This window comes from Branchiostoma floridae, chromosome 19, assembly GCF_000003815.2.
Source record: "Branchiostoma floridae strain S238N-H82 chromosome 19, Bfl_VNyyK, whole genome shotgun sequence".
NCBI lineage: Eukaryota > Metazoa > Chordata > Leptocardii > Amphioxiformes > Branchiostomatidae > Branchiostoma > Branchiostoma floridae.
In genome coordinates, this window is record NC_049997.1 from 3,805,060 (window position 1) to 3,816,557 (window position 11,498).

At 41.2% G+C, this 11,498-nt stretch overlaps 1 protein-coding gene across 1 annotated transcript; it reads right to left on the reverse strand.

Annotated features, from left to right (window-relative positions):
- Nucleotides 1-303: 303 nt before the first annotated feature.
- Nucleotides 304-3,861, reverse strand: LOC118407079. Its single transcript, XM_035807498.1, has 6 exons — nucleotides 2,717-3,861; nucleotides 2,215-2,557; nucleotides 1,798-1,983; nucleotides 1,177-1,466; nucleotides 553-645; nucleotides 304-307 (listed from the first exon to the last, which is right to left on the reverse strand). The coding sequence occupies exons 1-6, from the start codon at nucleotides 3,859-3,861 to the stop codon at nucleotides 304-306; spliced, it is 2,061 nt and encodes a 686-aa protein (XP_035663391.1).
- Between the last annotated feature and the right edge of the window lie 7,637 nt (nucleotides 3,862-11,498).

Here is an 11,498-nt window from a genome sequence, read left to right on the forward strand (position 1 = left end):
ACGTTTGAAGTGACGTATTTGAATTAGCAAGTCTCGAAGAACTAATGCGTTGATACAACGATGGCATAACGTTATATTGTTTTGTCTGCATAAACAGTTCTGTGAGCATAAACATAAGCGCTGAGTGAGAATAAGAGGCGGAAACAACAAAATCGTTGTTGTGTCAGAAATGTTACAGCCTCTATATTGAAGAACAAAGTACATGTTGAACTGAGAAACCGTGTGTACATTTATAACATTTGTGAAGAATTGTATATGACGAAAAGTTACCTTTTAAAAAGCTGTCACTTTGTGCAAACTTTTTCAACTTTTTAGTGGGAGAGAAAAATCTGTCTATGTGTGAGACCTTTTTCAACTCTTGTGTGAGAGAGAAAAATCTGTCGATGTGTGCGACCTTTTTCAACTGTTGTGTGAGAGAGAAAAATCTGTCAATGTGTGCGATTTGTTTCCACTGATGTGTGAGAGAGAAAAATCTGTCTGTGTGTGAGACCTTTTTCAACTCTTCTGTATGGGAGAAAATTCGTTCTATGTATACGTTTAATTTTGCGACACTTGGCCCCCAATAGTCTGGCTCGTACATTCTTAGCCACGAGGTTGACGATTCCTGTAGCATTCGAGCTATCGTTGCAGCATATCACGGTATAACTGAAATACAAGGATGTTACGATCTGCGATGTTAAAGAAAAGTTCAACTCTAATCTGTATAGTTTAACATTAATGTTTATGACATCTGAACATCATCAATGATTTGCTCCTCATGCATCTTTTTATTTCTTTTGAGACTAGAAGGACATCCAACAAGAACGGATAGCATAGATGTTGTAAGATACACAAGACACCAAAAGGCATGTACAAAATGGAAAGTGAAATATGCTGTGACGGACCGCATTAACAGAAATAGCTGTAATTGACTGGGAAGGGGCCAAGGTCATGGACAGAAGGTGGATCAAGGAGGTCGTTTGGATAAAAAAAGTCAGCCCCAGTGATGAACCGGGAGGTTGGATACAAAGGTAGCCATCTTTTGGATTGTGTTCTCGCCGCAATAGCGCCACCTACATCGACTACATAAAGAGGTGAGAAATAGCACTCAAGTCAAACGCTTCTAGGAAGATGTCTGGAAAAGCATCGAAGTAGACGGGAACGGTTAGGAAATTCCAATATCCAGTGCCTACTCACCCAGAACTAAGCTGCTTTGTCTTGAAAGCCACCTTGGACTCCTTCAGGACGACATCATCTACTTTGTCGGTGACGTCTTCCCAGTCCCCTCTCTCATTGCAGCTCAGGACGCGAACTGGGCTATCTTCCTTCCCAGGAGATAGCGGGAGTACGACGGTAGCGGGATGCTTCAGGAGCAGGTTGCTGCCTTTGATAACCTTGACAATGTGACTCATACTGTCGATCCCGCTCATGTGTTCAGCGTTGTTTATTCCAGCACAATTCAAGGCCTCACTGTCAACTGGCGTCACCTTTAGGAGAAAATCGTCATGGGAACTTACAAAAAGTACAAATAGGTCCATAAGAGCGAGAAAATCATAACACATGAACAGAGACGGGGGGCGACATAGCTTATCTGACACGTGACGACCCGTTTCTGCAGTCACGTGGCTTTGAAAACGTCACGTTACGAAAATTTGGGCAAGTTCGATTTATCTTTAGTGCTAGTTCTGTAACGTTTATTGATTTTCATAATGTCAAAACAGATAAAGTGTCATGCTACGATTCATGACGTACGATTTGTCAAACAGTTACAAATGATCACGTGTTCACTAGAAAGTATTAGTGTTTCTTCGTACTTACTTGAAATGAAATCTCTTCACCGGGAGAGACAGAGTCCGCAGGCAGAGATACCTCAATCCCCGTCTGTTCCGAAGACGTCAGCGTCAATGCTTCTCCTTCCTTTACAATGTGGCTATGCTCTAACGGCCTCGCCACGACAGCATAGGTGGACAAGTGTGTCACCTCAACAGTCACATGCCTTTCACCCTAGGAGAAGAACGAGGAAGCAGAGTCAAGAACATTGGCCATCATACAAGACTTGAATTAGCTGTTGTCTTTTCTACTAGCTTTTATGTGTTCATTGGTGCTACTATATATCAATACCAAGACAATTTGCTTAACCATAGCCCTTGTGACTGAACATATTATGAATTCTAGATCAATAACAACATAATTATGTATAGAGATACAATCTGGTGTAGCTGTCAGAAAACCTACTTGATCTTCCTCGGTCAGTGTCTTCATCATACTCCACGACTTCCCCTGATCGTCTGATACCATCACGGCGTATTCCCGTTCCTTGTTGAACTTGGGCAGCGAGTGGGGGATCTTCAGCTTTATGGGCTTGGAGAAGGTCTTCCCCGCTGGCCCCATCTCGATGATATCGCTGACCAGTTGCTCGTTGTCTCCGATCATGAGCGTTTGAGCGTAGCCGTGTGGGTTCAACACTACCGAGATGATGGCGGAATCTTCAGCGGAAGCTCCTGGAGGGATGGTCAAGTTGCAACCGGCTGGTAGATCAACGGACTGTGCGGTGGTCGAGTCTGTCGATATCTTGTAGCTGTGGGAGATACAAGTCAACATTTTCAACTTCATGCTCTATCAACATCTAAAACAATCATTGAGAACATGCACATTTTTACTACTATTGTTTCATCCCATTTACCACTAGCAAGCAATTAAAATGATGTGCTCAAAGAGATAAAAAAACTTCAGACACCTGTATCGTTTGTCGTATTCGTCTGGAACGGTTTGGCCCAAACGCCATTCTTCTTCCACTTCCAAGGCGATCGACTTTGTAGTTGCCGAAGTAACCTCAAACAGAAGATCCTCCATTACTACTTCTTCTGCAGCATCCAGTACGATTTCCTTCATCATTGACCTGCTTGGTATCTCTAACAAAAGATCTTCCATCACTATCCCTTCTGCAGCATCCAGCACGGCGCTTGTCGCGATTTCCTTTATCATTGACCGGCTGGTTTTCTCCACCGCCTCTACCATCACCCTCCATGCAACACCGAGTACCCGCATATCAAATGTTGTCAAGTCTTCATCTGTCAAAAATAGGGCAGCTTGTTCCTCGTCCACGACGTCTTGGCGGATTTCCATCAGGAATGATAGGGTGACGTCATCAATGACGTCCTCCAAGCAAAGCTCATCAGCATCCATCGCGGCGTACGCGTCTATCATGTCCAACATCAGCTCGTCAGCTAACCCCTCTTCAACGATGGTGGCCATATCTATTGAGAAAGATTCCATGATTGTGTCGTCCGCTACTTCCTGAATGATGGTGTCTGTGACGTAGCTGAGGCTATCTTCAACCAGAAGCTCGGTGAGTACGGAGACCACGCCTTCTTTGACAATCTTCGGTTCAGGGAAGTCTACAGGAGAGTTGTCCAGGACCAATCCCTGGTTTGTTCCTGCTTCTTTTTTTCTCAGCTTCCGCAGGTGATGAAGAGAAAGAGGCAAACTGGACAGGCGACCGTTTCCTTCCAAATCGAGAGTTTCAAGATTGAGCAGGCGTCCGATGCTTTCAGGAAGTTTGCGCAGTTTGCAGCCGGCGAGATGGATTTCTTTCAGTGAAGACAACTTTCCGATTGATTCCGGAAGCGACTCGACACCACAGTAACTGAAATCAAGACTCTCTATCACTTCAAGGTCTTCGAGACCCTTCGGAAGTGATGTCAATGAGTAGTTGTCTTCCAAGTCCAAAATCTTTAACCTCGGAGGAACGTTCAGCTCTAGGTCGCCCCGATAGTTGTTCAGCCTGTTCCGTTTCATCTTTAAGCACTCGAGACGTCCCAGTGCCTTGATGGCTTCTGGGATGGTTCGGAAGGCGTTATCGTTGAGGATAAGGACCTTCATTCTCTTAAGATCTGAAAAGTCTGAAGGAAGTGTTGTCAGTACATTCTTCGACAAATCAAGGGTTTCAATTTTGGCCAATTGAGTGAGATTCCTGGGAATCGATTCTAACTCGCAGCCAGAAAGTGCGACGTACTTTAGGTACTGGAGTTGCTTCATCGTTGCTGGAAGTGCAGCAATGTGCGGATTTCGTGAAAGATCGATTTTTGCCAGGTACTTGCACCTTGAAATGTTCCCACTGATCTCTCTGAGGTCACAGCCTGCCGCTTCTATCTCCTTTAGATTAGAAAGACTGGCGATTTCAACCGGTACGCAACCCAGAGGGTTGTATGACACATCCAGGATCTCAGCTTCCTTTAGAGTGAAGACGGCTGGTGGTATTTCCTCGAGTGACTGCTTTGAGAGATTTAGCTCTCTAGAAGAATCTGTCTCCCTCATTTGGGCCCTCAGATGTGCTGCCATTTCCTCGTGCTCGCCCAGTTCCGCTTGCCTTGCTGGACTTGTTCCCCTAGGCCTTCCTTTTGACGATGTTCTCATACTGTTGTCGGGTACCGATAGTCTTCTTGAGCGCGGACTCGGGCTTCTGCTTGTCGGTCTGCCTGTCGTTGGTGGCCGTGGACTTAGGCTTTTCCTTGACGTTGATGGCCTCTCATTCTCGTCGTCGGTAGCCGAGAGCCGCCTGGAGCGTCGACTTCTTGTCGTCGTTGATGGCCTATGGGGTTCGCTCTCGCCCTCTTCCACCGTCAATGTTATACTCGGTGTCCTAGGTCTACCTGTTGTGAGTGGTCTCTGGTCAGTTACCGATAGCCATCTTGGGCTTGTTGGGCTAGTTGGGCTAGTTGGTGTCTGCCCTCTTGGGCTACTTGGGCTCGGGCTTCTTTTTTTTTTTTTTTTTTTTTTTTTTTTTTTTTTTTTTTTTTTTTATTGCCATGAATAATTATACAAATACAAAAAAATGAACAGAAGACAGCCTCCCATAAATTTTTTACAGCATAAAGTAACCAAACTAAGCGAAATCATACATTTAAATATCAGAATTAAGCAAACTGCAAATATATATCAACAACAAAAAAGCGAAATCATAAGCACAAAGTTCCCCACTTACCCCGATGCTTCTCCAGCTTCCCCCTCCGAGACGCAATAAGACATTCTGTCTTTTGAAATACCGATGTAAGTGTTTTAAAGGACTGGAAATTTAGAATCTTAAAGCGTCGGGAACGGAATATGAAAATCTTACCCAATAATATAATCAAGTTTTTTAAAGGGGGTGCACTTAAAGATAGATCTCCAAACATAACAACAAAGGAATTTAATTCTAAAGTCAAGCTTATTTCTTGTTTTAGCCAAGTTTGTACATTGTTCCAAAAAGATATCACATGAGGGCATTCCCAGAAGATATGAATGTAAGATTCTTCATCACTTTGGCAGAAAGAACAGGTACTAGATTCAATTAAATTCCAAAGTTTTAAAACTTGTTGCATGGTAAGAATTTATAAAGTAAACGGTACTGAAAATACCGAGCATTGGGGTCAATAGTACATTTAGACAAAGCTGTAAATACTTCTCGCCATGGTATGGGTCTATCAAAATAGTAAAACCATGATAATCGTACTTTATGGGCAATACTCACTTCATTTGTATGGACAAGAAAGAAATTATATAACAACTTATTAATTTTAATATTTCTTAACCACATATGATTATATTGGCGCGGTAAACATACAAGCTCTTTCGAATGGTCAATATTTAATAAGGTTTTCCATGCTTTCGGGATTGCGGAGATAAGCTGTTGATATTGAAACTGCTCACAACTGTTTGGGTACACTAAACAAAATTCAGCGTACGACATAACATTTCCATCTGTATCTAACAAGTCATTTACAAAAATTATATTCCTATTAAACAGAGCAGTTTGAAAAATGGATTTATTATCAACAGTAATGTTGGAGTTATTCCAAAGTATTTGTTGACGCACATCAGCTGGCGTCGCGGGTTCAACGTGCTGAAATTTGTACCATGCATCTAAAACTTCAAAGAGAAAACCCTTATAATTAAGGGTTTGCACTGAAGATAACTGCATGAAAGGAAATAAACTCAGATTAAGACGAGGATGAACTTTTATAGCAAAAGAAGTAAACCAATCCGCATGAAAAAATAATTTAGGTACCCATGAAGCTTTCATGGTAAGGTTAAAAGCACGTAAATTAATTAACTTCAAACCACCATTTTCCACCAAATTATATAATACTTTTCTGGCTACTCTTTCTGGTCCATCTTCCCAAATAAAGGAGAAGACTTTCCTCTCATAAATTTTAAAGAACAGATCATTTGGGGAAGGTAAAACCTGAAATAAGTTTGTAAACTGGGGAACCACCAGGGAATTAACAACTGTTATTTTTCCATAAAGAGATAAAGTTTTGCCTTTCCATGGTCGTAATAACCTGTCCAGTCGTTCCAAACGAGGTTCAAAATTTACATTAACAAGAGTATACATATCGATGGGAATATGAATTCCCAATACATCCACACCTCCGTCAACCCATTGAAATGGTAGATGGGTGGGTAAACAAAAATTTGTAAACTTTAAACAGCCTAATCTTAAAATTTTACACTTTTCGGCATGTAATTGAAGACCAGAGATACTGGAGAAACGTTCTAAATCAGACAGCAACGCATAAAATGTCTGCAAATTGGGTTCAAACGGAAAATTCGAATCATCCGCATATTGAGAAATCTTAGTACATTTTCCATTGATATTCAAACCACGAATTGAATGATTGGACCTTATCTTAATGGCAAGGACTTCAACCGCTATTACAAAAAGGTACGGCGACAAAGGACAACCTTGACGTACGCCACGATTCAATGTAAAAGGATTAGAAATATATCCATTATTAATAACTGAACTTATTGATTTTTCATACAAAACTTTTACCCACGTTTTCAGTTGTGGGTCAAAGTTAAAATAATCCAAACATTTAAACATGAAATCCCACCTTAAAGTGTCAAAAGCTTTCTTATAATCAGCGATAAATATTAATCCAGGCTTCCCTGTATCTTCATAATGTTCAATCGTGTCTAAAAGTCTTCTTATATTATCTCCTATGTATCTACCCTTAATAAACCCTGTTTGATCAGTCTCGATTATATCTGAAATTACCTGTTTAAATCTAAGCGCAATACACTTCGACAAAATTCTAGTATCGCAGCAGAGAAGAGTAAGAGGGCGCCAGTTTGTAATAGCAGTTGGGTCCTTGTCCACTCCCTTATTGTCCTTTTTTAAAAGTAATGAAATAAGGCCTTGTCTTTGAGTATCTGAAAGACACCCATTGGCAAACGAATAATTGAAACATTGTAACATAGGTCCTTGAAAAACATCAAATAATTCCTTATATACATCTACAGGGATACCATCTAACCCTGGTGCTTTCCCAGACTGAAACGAAAAAATAGCATTTTTTAACTCATCTACGTTAATCAAACCTTCGCAAGCTTGTTGCTGGTCATTTGATAATCGTTTACTGTAGTTTGTTGGGAAAAAACCATCGCAATTAGCTTCTGTAAGGGGCACTGGTGTTTCTTCAAAAGAGTATAATGTGGAATAAAAACTAACCTGATCGGACAAAATATCTTGTGGGTTGAAAATTACCTCCCCAGATGGCCTCTTAAGTCTTTGAATATTTTTTCTAGAATAATTTCGACGAACTAAATTAATAAAATACTTTGTACACCTCTCACCCAATTCCATCCAGCGTGCTTTCGATCTGATTAAAATACCATTTAAACGTTCATTGTATAAAGATTCAAGTAGTTTTTGCTTACATGCTAAATCATCCAGCTGGTCAGGAGAGGGGCAGGTGGTATTGTCAATTTGAGTTTGCAAAAGATTAATTTCATTAATAAGTTGCTTTTCTTTTATAAGGTATTGTTTCTTTTTCCAACTAGAAAACTTAATACAGTGTCCCCGAAAGAAACATTTTGCGGCGTCCCAAACAACTTGCGGATTTGCACTACCTACATTATTTTCAAAAAATTCAGACATAACTTGTTTTGTTTGTTGAAGAAATGTTTTGTCCTGAAGAAGAGATTGATTGAATTGCCAATAACCAGGGCCACGTGGGAACTCCATGGTTACAAACGCTAATGTAATTAAGTTATGATCGGACTTAAATTTATCGGCAATACAACATTTTGTTACTCTATTAACTAATGAAAAAGAAATAAGAAAATAGTCTAGTCTACTTGCGTGGAGCCCGCGACGCCAGGTGTAACGAGTAGTGTTTGGATTTCTAAAACGCCAAATGTCCAGTAAATCAAATTTTCCTTTTAATTCAGAGATTGCTTCCAGTGCATTGGGATGGTAATTACGTTGTTTAACACCTGCTCTGTCCATCAAGGCATTTTGCACCGTATTAAAATCCCCAACAACAATAAGATTATCATAACTTATCTCAAAAGTATCTATAACTATCTCAAGTTCCTTAAAAAAGGTACGAGAGTCGTCATTTGGCGCATACAAATTGACTAGACAAAAATGTAGATCATCTATCTCGATATCTAAAATAATCCATCGCCCATGTTCATCAGTCTTAATCTGATGAACATGAGCGGTGGTGTTGTTTTTAACTAAAATAGCCACACCTCTTTGGTTAGAGGTACCATGCGAGAAGAATATTTGCCCACCCCATTCGTTCTGCCACACCTTTTCGTCTCTAATGGTACTATGTGTCTCTTGTAAACAGTATATGTTGCAAGGCTTGTCTTTTAACCAAGTAAAAAGTCCCCTTCTTTTATAAGAATCCCCCAGCCCATTACAATTATAACTTGATATCTGGCACTCTACCTGTGTCATAACTTCTGGGAAAATAATCGTCTCGGAGAAGAAAGCCGGAAGAAGTCATCGGGGCATCGGATAGGATTTGATGATGATGATCTACAAAGAAAGTAAACTTGGGGAACAGTTAGCCACAAACATGAGCTCAAATCAAAATCAATCAAAAGATCAAAATAAATGTCAATGCAAATCATAAGTGGAATCAACAAAAAAGAACTTAGATACAGAGTTATGCATCTAGTAAAATGAATATTGCGTACAATGTAGTACGTGATGATTAAACAAAAACTCTGAAATCTTGTGCCTATAACTGATAGAACAGAAATCATGTACCAAATCATATAAACCAAATTATATAGAACACAAAGTATGAGTGAATCAATCCAACATAGGAAGATAGTCATCAAACTTAACAAAATACAAGAAATAAAATGAACATCATAACTCAAAATATCATTCCGTAAACAAAGGACTGAGCTCAGGATTTGGCCAATCTCAAATTCTATAGCATCGCTTGTGGCTGTGATTACTATTGTAATAATAATTGGGAGGACTTTAGAACAAAAAGAATAAGACAACAACAAAAAATTCCTATGGCCCACTATGGGTAGTTCCATTTCGCATACAGAGGCCTACCTTAGGCTTAACATCAAATTACATGAAATAATTTCTCTCACACATGGTCCACACAGTTCAAAATATTTTATTTCAAGTAGTAGCACAGTTAGCCCGAAGGCAAGTCATCAGTAGACTGAATGCACTTCGTGTTCTTGTCTAGTAGTGTGATCATGATACGGCAGTTACCGTCGATCCATGTGTCCTTGATCAAGTTGTCTTTCTTTGCAGACAGAGCAGCTGTGAAAATACGATGGTTTTCCTTTGTTAGGTCCGCAACAATCAGCAAGGGTCTCCCGTGGTCATCCTTCTTTCCCTTCAGTTTAGCTCGGGCGCGGAAGATTCGATTGCGGTCTTGCCACGACACGAATTTCACCAACATGAAGCGCGAAAAGTTGTCTTTCCTAGCTCCAACACGGTGAGCGCGATCAATAGACGAAGGTTGCAGTTCAAGCCCGAGTTTAATCCTGCAGAAGTTGACGACATCTTGTATGCACCGCTCACCTGTCTCCCCAGGCACCTCTGGAATTCCGCGAATCCGAAGACTATTTCTCCTCGTGTATTGTTCGAGTAAGTTGATCGAGTTACCAACTCGGGGTGGGAGGGGGGCCTTCTCCATGTCTGCCACTTTCTTTTCCAGGTTGTCAAGTCTACCCTCCAGCGCATCCTGCCGTCTCAGCACTTGGCCCAACTCGTCCCGAATGGCTTGCACTTCAGCCGACTTGGCGACATGTTGAAGCTGACGAGAAAGAGCTGCTTCAATGGATTCTTCAATAATAGCTTTCAGGTCACTGACCGATGTAGACGCCATATCTATCTCACTAGCTGTAGTCGTGGTACAGGGTTTCTTGGAACTGTTTGGCCCTTCACCGCTGCCAGAGCGCCTGTTTCGCTTCGTGGAACGTGTCCTAACCATATAATCCGTGTTCGGGCGACGTGTCGACCGTTAAACCCCAAGGCGTGCACTCGAAAAGTGTGTTTTAGAGGAGGGCGCTCAGCATAGCGTCCCCTCTGGGCGCCATCTTGGATCCCGACCAGTACGTGTTTCTACTCTCGGGCTTCTTAACCTACTTGGGCTCGGGCGTCTTGCCGATAATGGCCTCTCGTCTATTTCCGGAAGCCTTATTGGACTCGGTTTTCTAGGCCCGGCTGTTGTCGATGGCCTCTCGCTCGCTCCTGTAGCAGACAGCAATCTTGGATTTCGGCTTCTGTCTGTAGGCGCTGGCCTTCTTGGGCTGGGTATCCTCCGGGCACCGTCCATTCTGTACCCGTCAGGAGCTGATTTAGTTTTGTGTGGTGATAACTTGCCTACAAAATAACACAAAACCAAATGCGTCTGTTCCATAGAAACAAAACTGCACCCATCAGAGGAGGACAGGCTTTGCGAGATTGCTCAATACGACTTAACATATCTTCATGGCATACTCTCTATCCCTTTCTTTTCCACAGGTGCCTACTTCACGTAAAACCATGACCCTTGCACCTAATGCTCACAAGCTATCAGTATACGGTGGTATTTGACAGGCTCTATAGTGCATGCATTATGATTTTAAAACCATTTGTCAATCCTTGTTGACATGTTCACTTCTGTCACTCTGCCAAATCAACAAATAGCACTAAGGCCACAGCAAGTAAATTTTATGGATGACATCCTCTGCAGACTGCAAAAATAGTGAGAAAAAAAACAAGATGGGTAAAAAAAAAACAAGATGGCTAAATTTAAAAAAAAGACACCGTAAATATTTTAAGAAGAGTTTAAGTGACAAAACATGGTAGTACTGACGACAAATCATTCATTCCTGTATTAACGAAGTGAACTAGTGTAGTAAAAGTGACACTAGTGTGGTAGACTGGTATCACTTACCAAGTTGGCAACTTAACTTATGACTTCCATAGTGTTGCCACTTTTCCAACTATCCAGCTGGTTTCACTTTTATAACTACAATCGTGGCTACCTCGCTAATGTCACTCCTACAAGTACAATTATTAGGCTCCAACACAACATGCTTTCCCATTTTGGTACTTTCTTGTCATGTCGACCATCTCCGAAGAAGTAAAAAATCTTGTTTTTTTTCTGAAATCAGGCAAAAATTAATGAGCGCGCGGATGTCATCCATAAAATTTACTTGCTGTGGCCTAAGGGTTATTGCAGCATAGTTTAATATATATTGATCGACAAACTGTTCTGGCA

Coding starts and splice junctions, on each gene's coding strand:
- LOC118407079 (XM_035807498.1), bottom strand. CDS start 3,861: ATGAAGGTCCTTATCCTCAACGATAACGCCTTCCGAACCATCCCAGAA. Junction 2,558..2,716: donor GAATACGACAAACGATACAG/GTGTCTGAAGTT, acceptor TATCTCCCACAG/CTACAAGATATCGACAGACT. Junction 1,984..2,214: donor CACTGACCGAGGAAGATCAA/GTAGGTTTTCTG, acceptor TTCTTCTCCTAG/GGTGAAAGGCATGTGACTGT.